At 44.0% G+C, this 19,033-nt stretch overlaps 1 protein-coding gene and 1 long non-coding RNA gene across 2 annotated transcripts; one reads left to right on the top strand and one right to left on the bottom strand.

Annotated features, from left to right (window-relative positions):
• Positions 1–79: 79 nt before the first annotated feature.
• On the bottom strand, positions 80–1,744 carry LOC132470781 (uncharacterized). Its single transcript, XR_009528708.1, has 2 exons — positions 1,563–1,744; positions 80–1,515 (listed from the first exon to the last, which is right to left on the bottom strand). It is a non-coding gene; the product is annotated as an uncharacterized LOC132470781 (long non-coding RNA).
• Positions 1,745–2,111: 367 nt separating this feature from the next.
• LOC132470918 (lysozyme g-like) lies at positions 2,112–18,314 on the top strand. Its single transcript, XM_060069850.1, is given in 7 exon segments — positions 2,112–2,283; positions 16,436–16,511; positions 16,909–17,117; positions 17,437–17,575; positions 17,950–18,068; positions 18,070–18,106; positions 18,310–18,314. Coding segments are annotated over 6 exon segments (513 nt in total). The 5' UTR covers positions 2,112–2,283; positions 16,436–16,507.
• Positions 18,315–19,033: the final 719 nt, after the last annotated feature.

Genomic DNA, 19,033 nt, shown 5'->3' with positions numbered 1-19,033 from the left:
TATTAATGTATTATATTTATTTGTAATGATTACCTTTTCTTTCCATACTACATGACAAAAAAGAGGTGAAGCCGTCAAATTATAATGCGGAAAATGATTTAATGCGTAGAACACCTCTATTAACATAAGAATTATTACACTATATGAACACTTCACAAATTTACAAAACCAAAAAAAAGAACATTAACTTAAACATTCGTTCGTCATACTGGGACGGTTGTAACAGGGCGTTACAACTGTCCCAGTATGACGAACCATGTTTTGATCTCATGTCAACTGGCTTGACTGCTAGTTTGACACTTGATAGCCATGTATATTTGTAGCTTACAAAACAGGGATTCTAATAATACTTGTTTGAATTCGTAGACATTTTATCTTTGGACAGCATCCAAAAAAGAACATCGGGAAGAAAAGTGTTTTTTTGACCTCAAAAACAGACTTTGCTTTATAGCGCCCCCTGTAGGTTTCAAATGCGACTCCCGTTTTCGCAAGTAAGGAGGGAAACTAAATGTGCACAAGCACAGTGAGTTTCGTCATCATAGCTGGTTTCTGATTGGAGGAATTCACAGTGTTACAACCGTCCCCTGTTACAACTGTCCCTGGTCTCCCTACTTCAACTGCTATTTTTAAGAAATACCAACACATTCATATCATTCAAATCATATCTGTTTTAAAAATATCTGTTCAGCATTCTTAATAAAAATGTGGATTTCATGGCGTGCTTCCTCACTATGCGACAAGGTCAAAAACGTGGTGGTGATGGTTTTTATATCTAGAGTAGGCCTACATTACTGGGTTGGGGGAGGATTCCTCACTGGTTTACCACACTCTTACCACGTTCTGTTTCATGAGAAGAATTATGACAACAATGAAGACTCTTTCAGCAGCAGAGCTAGCCTTCATCAGGGGAGAGGGAGAGGGCACACACACCATTTGGGACTTGACTTTCCCTCTTACGATAAGTTGTATGTATGGCAATGTTTATGAGCAGAACCCTGTTTAATGGGAGAAAGGTCCATCTCATTGCTGTGTGATAGGGAGTCCAGATACCTGGTTCAGCAGCCCCCACTTGCTTTGGCCAGAGTTCATCACCTCGATATGACATATCACAACAGCATTTTGATGAGCTTTTCAGAGTGAGAGAATAACTTTTGACCACAATGTGTTAATGCGCTTAAACTTGGTGTCTTGTGTTAAAAACGACTGTGCTTCACATCCTGACGATGGTATAGCTGTGCCACTTTTCACAAATTACTCAAATATTAGCTATTTTTAGATAATCAACTAAATGCATTATTACTATTATTAATTCAACATGCTAAATTAGGCCGTTTAGCCATTTTATTGCACAACATTAATTATAGGCTGCTCACAATATAATTGATCGAAAAGCAGGAGCGGAGTCCATATCGCCCTCTAGTGGATGGCCACCAGCGAATGTAATGGGTTGTTTGGTCAGTGCTGTCCAAACTTGCATTAAGGTATAGGTGTGGTTGGTGCTTCATAAGTTAGATACTTGATGGCAAATTTAAGACCTTTTTTTTTTTTTAAGTTAAAGCAACGGTCCTCTAGTTGATAATATACAGACACTGCCTTCAGGGTTCACACCAAGGAATTGACTACGAATGAAAGCTGAGTGGCGAGGTGTTTAAAGGGTTGTGCCACCAAAAATGCAAATTTGAAGTCATAAGAATTTTGTATTTTTTTTGTCTTTGTAAGAAAATATGTTTCCCCAGAACCCAGAATAGTTAGTTAGTCTTGTTGGGTGAACTCAACAGTTTAATGTTATAAGAACCCTTAAATAAAACTCAGTAAAAACCAGATAGAGGCGTATCATTATTTAATAATTGAATAGGCTATTATCAAAAACATTCTGCCCTAAATAATTGTACAGTGTGTGGCAAACACAGGCATATTTTGAAGACGATCAAATCTGTTTTGCTATATTATAGACAAAGATTAAAACACACTCCTCGCCATCCCCCTCCTACCTGGAAAATAAACAAAACTATTATTTTCCAGATTTTTTGATCCGATCAAAGAATTCACAGTGCAGTTAGTTAGAAGCACCAATTGTAACAAGTTCCCAGCAGAACAATCTAGACTACCTCTTAGCTCTGGAGTTCAACAGGAAGTGCATATGCTACGTAGGAGGCTATCGTTAGCATTACAGTTGGTACATAGCAGGTGTTAGCTAGCTTAACTAGCGTATCATTAGCCTTCTGGATGCAATGGCGACAAACCAAACAAGAGACAAACAAACGACTTTAAAACCAAACCAAGGTAATCTGGACGGATGGGCAGTTGGCCAACAATGTTACATTAAGGTTTTACGTTTACATACAAACGCTCAACATCACTATGGCTTCTGTTTTATCGGGATTAAAAAAAAATACATATTTGGGGTTTCAAATCATAATTTTTATGGTTAATTATTATGTTCCTTTGAATAACTTAGTTTTTAAAGTATAAAACTAATGTATGTATGATTTAATTTAAAATAGGCATGTCTCCACAAGAGAGACATGCCCGGAGAAACACTGACAGAAGAAGAAGAAGAAGAAGAGTCTGTGAAGCGTCTTCATCTCAACTCATTCTGATGGCCTTTCAGTGACAAATCTCGGAGCCTCTTTACCGCTGACGAGGGAATCGAACCAGAGACCATGGACGGAGGGCGGGAGGGGTGAGGACAGGGAGAGGGACGGGGAGAGGGGCTGGGACGCGCCCAGCTCAGCTCATGTAGGGGTACTTCCACTCCTTCAGCGGGGCGAAGGTCTCCTTGACGACCTGCGGCGACGTCCATCTCAGCACGTAGTGACGGCCGCCCGGCTTGTCGTTGGTTCCTTGGGGAGGAAGGAGAACCAATACATAAATGAATCAATCATCAATCAATCAATCAATCAATCAATCAATCAATCAATCAATCAATCAATCAATCCATCACAAGGACAGACATTCACTTGGACATGGCCAAAGTATTTGCAGTGTCTGGGATGTGTACTGCTTGTGTGACAGGTTAAGACGGAGATATTTGTATGGGTTACAAATATCTCCTCTCCTTTCGTAAAAGTTGGTGAGGAGTCACCTCTGCTGAAGGCGGGTTAAAGGTTGCATCGAGGCACCTTTCCTAAGCATTTTTAGAATTCAAACAACCTTTCCTCCGAGTATTTCCGGGTCATCTTGTTAGGAAAGGAAATTTCCATGCAAGAAACAGAATCCGTAGAGGCCCCGGGTGGCGCTAGTATCGTTGCGCTAGTCCGCCTCTCCCACACATTCGTGCTCTCAGTCTTTGCGTGTTGAGTCGGACCGACACCGTCCATGCTGTTCCAGAAGCTTGGACCACAGCTGAACACATTGAACAGATTTGTTCCCAAACTCATCCGAGTCTCCCCAAACATTTCAGATGGCGGGCCAGTGTGTTCTGCGCTTAAGGGACAAGATAAAAAACAACAAACATACAAGGGAACAAAGTAGTGAACGTGCATGTACGGGGAGATTCTGATCAGTGTGAATGAGGTGCAGGTGGGACGATTGTGACAAGGACGCGCAGGTGATGGGGGTGAAGTAATCTAAGGACATCTGGTGGAAAGGGGGAGGGAGCACACTAAACAGCACAAAGACAAAGTCAGATCCTGACATGAAGTCACTAAATATGAGCGTGTGAGAGGATGAATCATCTTGAGGTCATCTCGGAACACTCTTTGTCGGAGCAAAGATGCCCCCCTTCTTCCCCCCGCCCCCCTAGTTGGGCTCAACGAGTCTGACTTTCCGGTGAGTCGGGGCAACCTTCAGTCAGTTCGGGTTTCCCTGCAGAGACCTTTGGCTAGCAGATGTCTACGAGACGGAAATGGGGCATGTGGAACAAGATGATCTAACATCTAATCATGGTCCATCAGTAATCTTACAACAAAGCGTGTCACTTAACAAATGCGAATAGATCAGCATTCAATGTCAAACTGCATACCATGAAAACATCATAAATAATGTATAATAAGCACACAGCATTTAGATAAGCATACAGAAAAGGTCTTATCTCGGGTCCAAGCGGTCACCTTCTTTGTTGGTGATTCAAAGTGAAACTATCCTAAGTAAGTATCATTAAAACGCCCCACATTTAGGCAAACACATAGTTTACAGCTTACAGTAATTGTCAGCTGAAGATGTAATGTGCTTGGAGACCCATGGCATCGACCTTTACACCTGACTACGTCTAAGACTTAAAGTGAAACCAAACTATTTTAAATTATAATGACAATTAAATTATATGTGTAGTTACAAATCTGATTTCCCTCTTTTAATTTACTCATTATTTTCACAAAGTGGATCCAGTAATTAGATAGCCTATGAATTATCTTTTACAAGATGGATTTTCTAAAATATGATCGGCAATCCATAATTTGTTTTATACATAATATATGTATATGAAAATGTCAACATATCTATATATATATAAGCAATATCACGCGAGAGGGAGTGCGTTGCACTGAATATCAGCGCGGCTGTGGTTCGGTCGTACAAGGCCGTAGGCCGAGTGCCGAAGATAATTACAGCCGTGCTGATATTCCCTACACCAGCACGACCTCGAGTGTGATATTGCTTTTATACAACAGTTCAACGAGCACCATCAATTAGTTAACATTTGTTTGTTTATTTAATGATTTTTTCGGCTCCGCCAACACAAATAGTTCCGCAACTGGACTGCGACTGAACTGTGGCCAAGCAACACGTAAACACAATCTCTAGCTAATAAATTAACGGTACAGAACATAAACAGCGGAGTGGTACATGTATAGTTAAAAGTCCCGGTGCTGTTATACTCTATGGGTGAGTTGGAAACCGCGTACTTGCTTACTACTCCTACTAACTATGACGTCAAATTGAGTAAGCGAGAACTTAGTAAGCGAGTTTTAGGTAAGCGAGTAGTATCCGAATGTCTTCTACTTCCGGAAAGATTTTGAGTAAGCATCGCTAGCTTACTAGACGTACTCAACCGCCCCAGAATGCACTGCGTCTATTCAAAAGAACAGTGGAAGCAATGGCGCTAAACGGGGAGCCGCAGCAGCAGTGCTTTTAATAATTGTTTTAACATATCACCGCAAATCCTTAGGTTGAGGGTGTACAGTACTGTGACGTTAAATGTGACGTTTATATATTTATTTATAATATTTATTAACGGCGCCCGGCCGGTAGGTTATTGACACGTCATTTGATTCACGTCATCTGAGGTGGTTAAGTAAGGACGGTCTTCTGAACGTCGATTACTCAAATGGAATACTCAATCATTATTTAAGGATTCGAGAAGTAAGCCAAATATTTAGTAGGTAGTAAGCAGTAAGCAAGTAGGCGGTTTCGAACACACCCTATATTAGCCTGGATACCAGCCTGAACTCCGCCCACAAAATTTTTGGTCTGGGAGATTCAGTCTGGAATTGAGCTAGTTGAGAGGTATTCAAGGCCTCGAAAGAGTGATCTGACAAATCAAATTGTAAGGGCGGGCTTTATACGTTGATGGACAGATGATACACATTAACGTAATCAACCACGTCACCAAAGAGCGCTCAGTTCGAATGCTGACCGTGTTGCCAATTTGTCTGTGTATCCTTAAATTCTTTTTACAAAACCGGCATAAATCGTTTATGTCCACCTTCTTTTTCTACTTCTTCGAACGTGCGCTCAGTTGAGTTAGTTTGAGAGTAGCTGTGCGTCGCACAACATACGTCACATACTACGTTGCTCTGATTGGTTTTAGGTCTATCCAATTGAGCGAAGAGGCATTTTCCTTCCTGGTTCCGCCCTATAATCACAGCCCAATAGAGTGGCGAAGTCACGCCCCTTCCGGTAGGGCTCATGGGACCTATGAGATCGAAAAATATGAATGGGTGTCAATGGAGAGAAAATAGTTATTTTCTGGTCCCGGTCTTTATATGCCCTGGATTACACATATGTTGTTTTTGGATTTAAATGATAATTTTTCATGCAAAGAGTTCGACCGTTTATTGTGCAATTGTTCAGATAAAGGCAGTAGAGAAAACACAACGAGAAAGACTACACGGCTCGTATGTGACGTCTAGCTCCCTGCGACTGGCGTGGAGAAGACCGACAATCTTCCCATCGGTATAACTGAAACTCTGCACGTGCCCCGATTTATAATGGTTTTCACCTCTTTCGATGCTTTTATCCTCCACTTGGAAAAAGCGGTGAAGTGGGGCAGAGAGATCGCCATCTCTGTGCCGAGTTCCAAGGGCGGGTGTGGTGCAGGCCCCCAGGATAGGCGCATACTTCCGCAATCCACCAGTGCTCAGAGGCCAAGCCTGGTATTGCAGCTGTTTAAGCTGGCTGTGGACGGGGGTCCGTCATTTCATGTGGCCCAGAAGTAGATATCGCCGTCCACTCCAATACAAGTGGGGAACAGGATTGTGTCTCCGCAAAAAATGTCTGGATATCAATCAAAGGCTCATAATTACCTTCATGCCATGTCCTAAAAAAATGTAAGTTTTTTCTTTCCTTAACGCCACCTTTTTCTTTCCTTAACGCCACCTCAAGCGTTTTATTAGCCGTTATCTCGCTGGGGAAGAGGGGTGTGCAGCTGAAAGGAGTCGTAGTGAAGCAAATGGCATCCGAGAGGGCCTATAGTTCAGTGCTCCGTTTTTTGGACTGGTTCATCTGCTGCTCAATAACTCTCACGGTCCTCTGCTTGGGATCATTGTGATTCATCATGTATTGATCCATTTATTCAAAAGATCCAAAGACAAAGAAGCGGTGCATTACGGTATCAGTTCTATATTTCTGCATCCGGTACGTCACGGACTAGGTCACGTGTCTTGGCCACATAACGCGGAAGCAAATCGCTCCTGTATGATTCAGATTCAGATTCTTTATTGTCCTTGTTTAACAGAGTTAATCAACGAAATTAAGTTTAGAGCATCACCACTGGCATAGTATATAAATATAAATATATTAATAAATAAAAAAATAAAAATAAAAAAAGATAAATAGATAAGTAAATAAATAAATAACAATAATAACTTGAATAAGAATGCAGCCAAGTTCAGTCCATAGTTGTGATGTGTGAGAGTGAGGGGGGTTGGGGGGCTGCAGTCCTGCAATAGATGGAAAATAGTGTTATATGAGTTATATGACCGAGGGGGTGGGGTGGGGGGTGCGGGGGGCAGGTTGTTCGTTCAGCAGTCTGACAGCCTTTGGATAGAGGCTATTGGTCAATCTGCTGGACCTGGAGCGGATGGAACGGTATCTCCGTCCGGAGGGCAGTCGCTGGAAGAGATGGTGCGCTGGGTGGACCTGGTCCTTTAGGATGTTGTTCACCCGGCGTAGGCAGCGGGAGGTGAAGACTGTGGAGATCTCTGGGAGGCTCTTCCCAATGATCCTCCCCGCAGCCTTGACCACTCTGTGGAGGGCCTCCTTTTCGGCCCTGGTGCAGCTGGAGAACCACACCAGGAGTCCGTAGGTGAGTACACTCTCTACTGCGCAGTGATAGAAGTTGACCATCAGTCCCTGTGGAAGTTTAGCCCTTTTTAGTTTCCGAAGGTAGAAGAGGCGTTGTTGTGCCTTACCCACGGCAGAGGTGATGTTGGTCCTCCAGGACAGATCGTCGGCCACAGTCACACCCAGAAACTTGAAGTTGGACACCCTCTCTACCTCCTCCCCTCCGATTAGGAGTGGAGAGTGGCTGAGGTGTCTGGCCCTGCGGAAATCGATGATCACTTCCTTGGTCTTGGTGGTGTTGAGAACCAGGTTGTGATCACCGCACCACTCTACCAGTCTCTCGGCCTCCCTCCTGTATGAGGTCTCATCATTTCCTGTGATGAGGCCAAGTACTGTTGTGTCGTCAGCAAATTACACTATGAGGTTAGATGGAGAAGAGGAGCAGCAGTCGTGAGTGAAAAGTGTGTAGAGAAGTGGGCTGAGCACGCAACCCTGGGGGGCCCCGGTGTTCATGGGCAGGGTGGGGGAGACATGCTTGCCAATCCTGACATGTTGTGTACGGTGTGTTAGAAAGTCCAAAATCCAATTGCATAAAGTGGTGTTCAGGCCAAGTTTGTGTAGTTTGCTGTGTAGCTTGTTAGGCAGGATAGTGTTGAAAGCTGAACTAAAGTCAACAAAAAGGAGTCGCCCATATGTGTTACTGTGCTCAAGATGTTCTAGTAGAGTGTGTAACACAATGGCAATGGCATCCTCTGTTGACCTGTTCTTCCGGTAAGCAAACTGATTCTGATCTAATGATGGCGGTATGGAGGCTTTAATGTGTTTCATGACTAGTTTCTCAAAGCATTTTGCGACGATAGGGGTGAGTGCCACAGGTCTGTAGTTGTTCAGACCTGCAACATTTGGTTTCTTGGGAACCGGGACTATTGTTGCTGCCTTGAGACATCCTGGGACCCAGGATGAGGCCAGAGACAGGTTAAAGATGGTGGTGAGAACTGGAGCTAGTTCAGCCGCACAGTCCTTGAGCACCCGTCCCTGGACTCCATCTGGGCCTGCTGCCTTCCTGATGTTGATGTTGCGTAGAATGAGTCTGACCTCATGAGTGCTCAGGACTAGGGTGGAGCCGTCAGAGGGGAGAGGGGGCGACACCGGGTCCTTGTTGTTCCTGTCAAAACGTGCGTAAAAGATGTTTAACTCCTCCGCTAGGGGGGCGCTGCTGTTGACAGGGGGGGATGTTCTTCCCTTGTAGTCCGTTATTGCCCTAACGCCCTCCCACACCTGCCGGGGGCATGAGGCGCTGTTGAACTGAGCTTCAATGCGGGTCATGTATGCTTGCTTGGCAGAACTGATGCCTTTCTTCAGGTCGGATCTTGCCGTGCAGTATGCATTGGTGTCACCGGTTCTGTATGCTGCATTCCTGGCTCGTAGTAAGGATTTTACTTTAGGTGTCATCCAGGGTTTAACGTTTGGGAAGACACGGAATTGTTTCCAGGATGTAACAATATCCACACAAAATTTGATGTAGTCAAGGACTGAGACAAGATAATTATTCAGAGACCTACGTGTCAACACACCCAGTCCACTGAAAATGTCCCAGTCTGTGGAGCTGAAGCAGTCCTGGAGCCTAGGGATGGCGTCCTCAGGCCAAATCCTGACAGACCTGACTTCGGGCCTACTGGCTCTGATTTTGGGTGAGTGCCAGGGGTGCAGGAGGAGCGAAACATGATCAGAGAGACCTAGGTGGGGGTACGCCTGGGTTCTGTATGCATGGGCTATGTTGGTATAAACCTGATCAAGTGTGTTGCTCCCTCTGGTAGCGCATTTTACATTACGGTGGAAAGAATGAAGTACAGACTTTAAGTCAGCATGATTAAAATCCCCCGCTGCAATAAAGATACTGTCGGGATGTGCCAGCAGGCTATTGTTTACAATGTCCTGTAGCCTTACTAGTGCCAGTTTAGCATTGGCGTCGGGTGGAATGTAAACAGCACAGATGTAAACAGAAGAGAATTCTCTTGGTAAGTAAAACGGTCTGCATTGGAGCAACAAAAATTCCACGTCAGGGCAACAATGTTTGCTAACAACTGTGACATTGGTACACCACGAGTCATTGGTATAGATACACAGACCTCCTCCTAGCTTCTTACCCGAGTCAGCTGTTCTGTCTGCTCGATAGGCAGTGCGGCCATCTAGCTCAATAGCCGAGTCCGGGGTCTTTTTATCCAGCCAGGTTTCCGAAAAGATTAAGCTGCAGCAGTTCTTCATGTGTTTTTGTGAAACTAGTTCCAGTCGGATCACATCCACCTTGTTGCGGATCGAACGGACATTTGAGAGAAAGATGGTAGGAAGCGGGGGTTTGAATGGGTTCGCTTTGAGCCTAGCCCACGTACCTCCGCGTTTTCCCCTCTTCTGCAGCCGCGCACAGCGTCTCCTCCTCCGCTTCTCAGCCTCAGGAGTGCTGGATGGTGATCTGGTGATCTCGGCTGGGATGGTGAAGTCCGCCGGGAGGCGAAATGGAGCGTTGTTGAGCTTTAAAAGTGCATTTCGGCTGTACTTCATTGTCGGGGTTTGAGAGCAGTGTGGAAAAAACAACAACTGTGTGGAATAATATTAAGTGCTACCAAAAACTACAAAACATTCCCGATTTTGGGAGCTCCGGGCCGTTGCAACTATGTTGCAACTATGTCCGCCGCCGCCATGACAACAAAGCCATGTCAGCTGTTCTGTCTGCTCGATAGGCAGTGCGGCCATCCAGCCCGAGTCCGGGGTCTTTTCTCCAGCCAGGTTTCCGTAAAGACCAAGCTGCAGCAGTTCTCGTTCTCGATGTGCCCTGTGAAGCCAGTTCCAGTCGGATCTGCAGCCGCGCACAGCGTCTTCTCCTCCGCTTCTCAGCCTCAGGAGCGCTGGATGGCGAATTCAGCTGGGAGTTGGCGAAAAGGAGCGTTGTTGATCTTTAAAAGTTTTCAAAAAAAAAAAAAAAAAGTTTAAAAGTTAATTCCGGCTGTACTTCATTGTTGGGTCCGAAAGCAGTGTGAAAAGCCGTGTGAAATAATATTAAGTGCTACCAAAAATTACAAAAAAAACATGCCAGTTTGGGGAGCTCCGGGCCGCTGCAACTATGTGCGCCGCCGCCATGGCAACTGATCCAGTTGCCATATCATTCCAGCAACTGAAATGATGCCCTGCGCCCTATGTCCATGCCTGCGCCACTGAGCAGTTTCCATAGGAATGAATGGGCGGCCATTTTCGGTCTGTGGTCCATCCTTTAATGTGTCCATGGTGTGGTGGCGTATATCATATGCGTCGAGAGCAGCGAAGAGCTGTAGTTCACAAAGCGGCCTCATATAAAACCTAAAATTATCAAACTTCTTCACGAACATTTTTATTTTTCTTTGCATGAAAAATTATCATTTAAATCCACAAACAACATACGTGTAATCCAGGTAGGGTTGCCAACCGTCCCGTAAAATACGGAATCGTCCCTTATTTGGCAATTAAATGTTGCGTCCCGTATTGAACCAATACGGGACGTAATTTGTTCCGTATTTCCATAAATGTCCAATACACATGTCTGTCACACACACAAATACTAAATCTAACAATAATGATCAAAACAAAACACAGGGAATACTACGGTCAGCAAAATTGTCGCGGCGGGATCTACGCAAGACCCGCTCCGGTCATCTGTGTGTATGCGCATGCGTGTGGTGGTCACGGTTGCCTAGCGACAGACACCACACACCGGCGCTGCTCACAAAACCAGCGGCTTTTAAAAATGCCCACTACACCCGGTACTCCACCACGTCCTCAAAAGCGTAAACGCTTGCAGAAGTACGGACGTGAGTGGGAAGACGCACATCCTTGGCTGGACAGCGTCAGTGGAGATGTTTACAAGGCAAGTTGTAAAATATGTCGGCGAGTGTTTTCAGTGGCGCACGGTGGTCTGTCTGACATCAGACAGCATGCAACAGGAGAGCAACACTGCAGACACGAAAGATCACAGAAGACCCAAGCGTCAGTGTCACAGTTCTTCATACCCCAATCATCTCCTGAGGTTGATACGGTATGAGACATTATGTTGTGATTGATTTCCTATCTGGTTGTGCTTTTGCCAGAACATCGCAGTGCATGGGCAGAGCCTATTTTAGTAAACTGTTGTGGTTTGATTGATGTTTAGGATGTTGAGTTTTAAAAGTCGAATGAACGACCATTTATTTAATATACAGAAGTATATAAATATTATATATGGCCACTTAAAGAACAAATCATACTAATGGATTAACAGTTAATAAATAAATAAATACATTTGTTAAAAGAAAACCTTTATTCTTTAATATACATACATTTCCTAGATTAAAAATGTTTGTAAAGATTTCTGTGTATTCTGTGTCACAATTCTTATATTTTTGAGGAATGCAGTGTTCAGTGATCATTACATCAATTATATTATTAGTGTGGTTTAACTGTTTGGATGACCTGACTTCTTTTCGAGTAACAAGACAGGCAGCAGACAAATGTTCAATTTAATCAACAATATGTCATCCCACTCCTCCTCTGTAGATTACCGCAGCTGAGGTGACACAGGTGTACCACACAGTCAGACACAACCTCAGCTACAACAGTGTTGACTGTGCACATAAACTGAATCAAAAGATTCTCCTGGATTCAAAAATTGTAAAAAAAAAAAAATGTATAGGGAGAACAAAGGCAGAGGCAGTGGTTAAAGATGTCCTTGCTCCAAAGGCAGTTGCTGATGTTCTCAAGGCCCTAACATCAGATAAACCCCTTCCATTTTCCATTCAGACAGATGCATCAAATAAAGGCAACAGGAGGATGTTCCCCCTTGCTGTTCAATACTTCAGTCTTTACTTCATGCGGGGTCACCAACAAAATGCTGGATTTCATTGAAAATGCAGATGAGTCCGCTGCTGGGATTGTAGCTCTCATGGAGCAGTCGCTTGACAAATTTGGCTTATCGTTGGATCATGTGACAGCATTTAGTGCACTGCAGACAACACAAATGTGAATTATGGAATTCACAACTCTGTCTTCACCAACTTGAAGAAGTGACAAAAAGATCTGCTGCAAGGAAACTGCCATGCCCATATTTTGCACAACACAGTGAAGCATGCTCTTGACCAGCTCACTGTAGATGTGGAAAATGTTGGGCTGAAGGTCTATGCCTTCTTTTCCACCTGCCAAACGAAGAGAATCAATCAAAGAGTTTTGTAGGTTTTGTGATGTTGAGTTCCAGGAAATTCTGCGACATGTCACAACCAGGTGGCTCTCCCTTAATCCAGCCATCACCCGGCTAATGCAAACCTGGATTGCACTGAAATCGTACTTCATCAGCCTGGGGGAGGAGTGTCCCAAACAACTTCGAGCATTGTTAAAGTTCAGTGAGGACTCAACTGAGGAAGATGGAGACATTGTGGAGGTTTACCTTCTTTTCTGCAATAATATCCTCTCTCTCTTTGAGGAAGTTGTAAAGAAGCTGCAGAGTGATGAAACCACCTGTGTTGAGTTATATTCCATCATGGAAAACTTCAAGCAAAAGCTCACACAGAGACGAGATTAACAGTTCTATGGCTACTTAACTAAATTGAAGCTGCAGCGTCTCCGTCCACTTGATGCTGACATGGCAAGGGCAGATTTTACTGCATTCCTCAACACAGCACTCTCATATGTTGAGAAATGGTTCAACTTTTCGGAAGACTACTGGTTGTTCTCACTGCAACCTCTCTCTCTGCACCATGGCACCATGACCTTTACTGACATTGAGAGGGTGACCACCAAGCTCAACCTCATCCATAAAGTCAACATGGATGAACTTTATGATGAATGCTCCACAGCAAAACCCATTCTGAAGAGGCTCAAAGAAGATGCTGAAGATTAATGGAAGTCCAAAGGTGTGGCTGCCAGGTGGGTGGCTCTCTTTCGAGTAGCTGACCTGCCTAACATGCTGTCTATCACCAGACACATCCTGAGCATCCCAGCATCCACTGGATTAGGGCTGGGATAAACGATTATTTTTTAAAAGATTAATCTAGCGATTATTTTTTCGATGCATCGATTCATCTAACGATTCATTTTTTCAGTCCGATTCGATTTCGATTCGATTCTCGATTATCTCCCCATTAATTGACTAATAGCAATTTATACATGTTGATTTACATATCTGAATTCCTTAACATTTCAATACATGTTTATTGCCTTTAAATTCCAAAACAAAAGTGCAAAGTAATGCATTCTTAGAATTCTACGGTGCTCAGTCATCTGCAGCTGCTACCGGGTGACGCCTCTTCAGGTGCTGGTGAATTGCCATGGTACTAGAATGGAAAGTCATCTCCATTTTGCAAAGACGACATATCACGGAATCGTTTCATTTCACATTAAAGAATTCCCATACTTTAGACTAAGGAACGAGTGCGTGGCGCCTAGCACTTATGAAAGTCTGAGGAGCCACTCGCGTTGCAACTACGCTCCGGCGCCGCCCATCTTTTTTTTTTTTTTTTTTTTTTTAAATCGACGCGCATTTTTCGCGTCGACGTAATTTATGCGTCGACGTCGTCGATTACGTCGACGCGTCGTCCCAGCCCTACACTGGATGTGTGGAAAGGATCTTCTCCAGAATGGCCAACAAATGGAGTGACTGCAGGAACAGGTGCTCCACAGAGCTCATGAGAAGTGAGCTCCTGATCACTCTCAACTTTGAGCAGTCCTGTTCAGAGTTTTACAACAGCGCTTTGAAAGACAAAGAGTTACTCAGTGCTGCAAGGAGTAACAAGAAGTACACCTGGAAAAAGAAGTAACCGTTTTGAGGGGAGGAGTAATGTTGAGGGAAGGAGTAATGTTTTGCAAGTGTTTTTGTTGTTTATTTGTACTGGTTTTTTTCGTAAATTTTCGTAAACCGTCTCGGCAATATGGCCAAGGTGTATGGGAGAGTTCAATATTTGATATGGCTGTCTGTAGGGCCTACTAAACGCATACGGCTCCTTTAAATGCGTCTGCATAATTGAATTGTACGTCATGAGCGACTTGAGCGACCAAAGCGAACAGAAAAATTCGCAGCGACCAAAGCGTCTTTGACCAAAGCGTCTTTGACGCTTTGGTCGCTCCTGGTGTGGACGTACAGTAAGAGGCACTTAATTAGGCTGCTAAAAATGCACGGGTACAGCCGAAGACAATATGATGACCTCGGTGACGTGATAGAGGATGGACCTCGTTTTGACAGCTACACCAGCACCAAGTGTCGGGGCGGACCTTAGAAGCCACCGAACTCCTCTAGGCCTCCATAAAGTAGCCTCCAATGACATGTGGATCACTGCTGGTGTATGCCGCTTTAAGCCAAATTATTTTACGGGAAAAGCTGTCTATGCAACCATTGATGCAGATTCCATATGGTTTTCATTTATCATATGAATCGGTATGCCAGATATAATTATCATTTGCAAGGATGCCAAATGATAATTAATAATTTCATGCATTTGCTGTATATCCATCTGTATCCATGCAGGTTTCCATGTCCCTTCAGCTGTTGCATGATAAAGTCTATCTCGTCACCGAGGTCATCATATTGTCTTCGGCTGTACCCGAGCATTTTTAGCAGCCTAATTAAGTGCCTCTTACTTATAATAACTCCTTGCCTAACAGCAAGTGACTTTAGCGTGTCATTGTAATTCATTCCGAGGTTAAAATAGAACGATATCTCTTCTATCTTGTCCATAGCCGACATGCGTCTAACCCCTGCTGCGACAATAGACAACACAGCCACACTCGAATTATTAAACTGTGGCCACAAAATAATTATCTTGTTCCTTCAAATTATTAAACTGTGGCCACAAATTAATTATCTTGTTCCCACAAATTATTAAACTGTGGCCACAAATTAATTATCTCGTTCCCGCAATTTATTAAATTGTGGCCACAGATTATCAAGTCATGCAAACAGATCACTAAATCGGGCAAACAGATATATATTTTTTTCCCAGATGTCACCAGAGGGGCTCCGTAAATTACTCCCCGATCTCAGTAGGAAATCACAATCCTACGTATTACGTCATCACGCTGAGAGGAAATCACAATCCTACGTATTACGTCATCACGCTGAGATTGGTCAGTCGAGGGGCGTGTATTTCCCACGAGGGGCGTGTATTTCTACACGGGGCGTGTCTTGCAGGAGGACGCAGGACGCAGTCGGACCCTATTGATTTCTTCGGCCTTCGGAGTGTCCTTCGCGGTCTACGAAGGCCGCATCCTTCGAAGGACGCGGTCTACGAAGGATGCGTCTTATGAATTGGGACACAGCCGGCTAGCGCGATAAACACACAGACCGGAAGCAACCGAGCTGTATTATTTGAAACCGGAAGTACGTCACACAGCTTAGTGCATACACCCTATTATGAGCCTCTTGTCCAATCAAATTACTTGGTCGGAACAGTTGTATAAATATACAGTATATATAAATACCAATTCATTAAATTGAATCCAATCTGTTGCAATTCATTTTACAAGTGGACGTGATGGTTTTTATATCTAGAGTACATTACTGGGTTGGGGGAGGATTCCTCACTGTTATACCACACTCTTACCACGTTCTGTTTCATGAGAAGAATTATGACAACAATGAAGACTCTTTCAGCACCAGAGCTAGCCTTCATCAGGGGGAGAGCGAGAGGGACACACACACACACACACACACACACACACACACACACACACACACACACACACACACACACACCGTAGGGGCCATGTCTTTCACTCTTACGATAAGTTTAGTTTATGGCAATGTTTATGAGCAGAACACAGTGTTTAATGGAAGGAAGGTCCATCTCGTTAGTGTCTGTGATAAGGGGGTCCAGAAGATACTCTCTCTCTATTTCTTTATCTTTCTTTCGCTCCATCTATCTCGACCTCTACATGTGACGGCTGTCTTTGACTAAGAGTGAAACCAAAACTATTTGAAAAAAAAACTATTTAATCGTCGTAGACGAGAGAAAGAAGCAGAAACACCCAAGACGTCTCTACTTCTGCAGCAAGGATCTCTAGATAGATATCCAACATGGGTAAGAATTGTAAAATGCTCTCAACAGATTATTTTTATTGTCTAAAAAGGTTTATTTTTTCAATCTGACATTACACAATTAGTCATTAGTCTAAACAACTATTTAGGTCAACTTGATTCGAGCGAATGATATGTATGTTGATAATATTGTCAATAATATTGTCATAAACTGAACGTGTCTAGGGTGTGGAACATCTGGAGCGTCCGACGAGACCGCGATAGCATATGGAAACGGATTGACAAAAGGTATGCGGCTGCTGTTCCACATACCGCCATACAATTATTAAAGGTTCCACATAAAACCATTCATTTTAATGAAGAGACAATCATGTCGTGAACGTTGCACTGCCCATGTCAAGTGATAAGACAGTATTGTAAACATATTATCTTTCCCAAAGGTGGTGTACAGGCATCGGAAAAAATGGCTAGAGATGATTTGGAACGTATGAAGTCATATAAGACCATCATTGGGAAAGTGGCGCGCAGATATAATGACATTGAGCCAGCTCTCATCGCTGCCATCATCTCCAGAGAGTCCCAGGCCGGTAAATCCATCTCCGCCACCAATGGTTGGGGGGACAATGGTAATGGCTTTGGACTGATGCAGGTAAGAGGGCTACATTTGTATTAGGCTGCTATCGCATATTATCATGTCAAGGGTCTGATGTGGTGTGATATGCACATTTCACTGATCATGACTCACAGTTCTAGTCTCAAACAGCCCCAGTATTTATGTCTAGCAAACATCTACAATTCTATGAATATAATAATCATAAAACCTTTAGTCCTAGATGGACAGAACCATCCAAAGCCTGCCCAATGGCAAATATGTTATTTAATTTGAAATTAATAAGTGGTCAATAATCAAATGTGACCTGATAACGTGTCTATGGTTGTGATGTGCAACATGGCTTCCTCCTATACAGGTTGATAAGAGACATCACATACTAAGAGGAGCCTGGAACAGTGAGACGCACCTGGACCAAGCCACTAAGATCCTGGTTGACATCATTGAAGAAGTCCAGCGGGATTTCCCCGGTTGGAGCCGTGAAAAGCAACTGAAGGGTTTGTCTCATTCATTAATTATTATTCGTTCCTATTCTGACCACACACCCCCTCCACTCCTACAGAAGAGGAAGAGGAGCAGAAGAATATTTTTTAATGAACTGCCAAGGTGACGCCCCCTCCCCTTCTGGTCCCTCCCTCCCTATGTTTCTCGGCCAATGGGAAGTGTTGCATTTCGGTATAAAATCGGAATAGTCTCATGCAGAGACGGGCAGTCAACCAGAACAGATATTCTCACAGCGCCTTTCACTCGCTAATAGCTGAAGGACGGCGATGCCATTTTGATCAAATTACACTGAAAGATTAGCTCTGAAATCGTTCAGCGCCTTTAATCTACATTCTGCCTAAACTCTGTCCCTTATGTTTCACCTCAGGAGCGATCGCGTACTACAACAAGGGACCTCTTGTCCTCGGATATGACAATGTGGACGATATTACCACAGGCGAAGACTACTCCTCTGATGTCGTTGCCAGAGCCCAGTTTTACAAACGAAACGGGTTTTAGAGAAATCACTCTTGAGCAGCCCAAAAGTTCTGTATCATCAAATACATTTAATTTGATTAAATATTATTGTTAACGTATAAGTGTACATGTAATATAAGTGTAATAGTCGACAGATGGGGCCTATATGGGTTGTCAAAAATCTGCGTTGCCTACTTAGATTCACTCCTTATCTTCACAAAGTTGATCTCGTTATTTTCTTGCTCTACTTTTTATGTATTGTCCTCCGTAGGCTAATCATTTCTGGCAAGATGGGTTTTCTAAAATATGAAAAGAAAGATCAGCAATGCATTCAAAAGCAATTTCTAAATATATGACCACTTCAACTGCTATTTTTAAGAAACACATTCATATCCAGTCAGTTTCGTTCTCAGTGGGTGCTGGTCTCCGCCAGGGCTGCGCCTTGCCACCAATCCTGTTTGTGATATACATGGACAGGATATCGAGGCGTAGTCGTGGTGGGGAGGGGTTGCAGTTCGGTGGTCTGAGGATCTCGTCACTGCTTTTTGCAGATGATGTGGTCCTCATTGGATCATCGGCCTGTGACCTTCAGCACTCACTGGATCGGCTGGCGGCCGAGTGTGAAGCGGCTGGGATGAGGATCAGCACCGCTAAATCTGAGGCCATGACTCTTAGCAGGAACTCCGGGTAGGAAATGAGTCCTTAGCCCAAGTGAAGGAGTTCAAGTACCTCGGGGTCTTGTTCGCGAGTGAGGGTAGGCCTACTATGGAGCGTGAGATTGGCCGGAGAATCGGAGCAGCGGGGGCGGTATTGCGTTCGCTTTACCGCACCGTTGTAACGAAAAGAGAGCTGAGCCGCAAGGCAAAGCTCTCGATCTACCGGTCGATCTTCGTTCCAATCCTCACCTATGGTCATGAGGGCTGGGTGATGACCGAAAGGACGAGATCGCGGGTACAAGCGGCCGAGATGAGTTTTCTCAGAAGGGTGGCGGGCGT

The sequence above is a fragment of the Gadus macrocephalus genome, chromosome 13 (assembly GCF_031168955.1).
Source record: "Gadus macrocephalus chromosome 13, ASM3116895v1".
Classification (NCBI taxonomy): Eukaryota; Metazoa; Chordata; class Actinopteri; order Gadiformes; family Gadidae; genus Gadus; species Gadus macrocephalus.
Note: the sequence above shows the minus strand (reverse complement) of the source record. Positions and strands in the feature narration are given on the sequence as shown.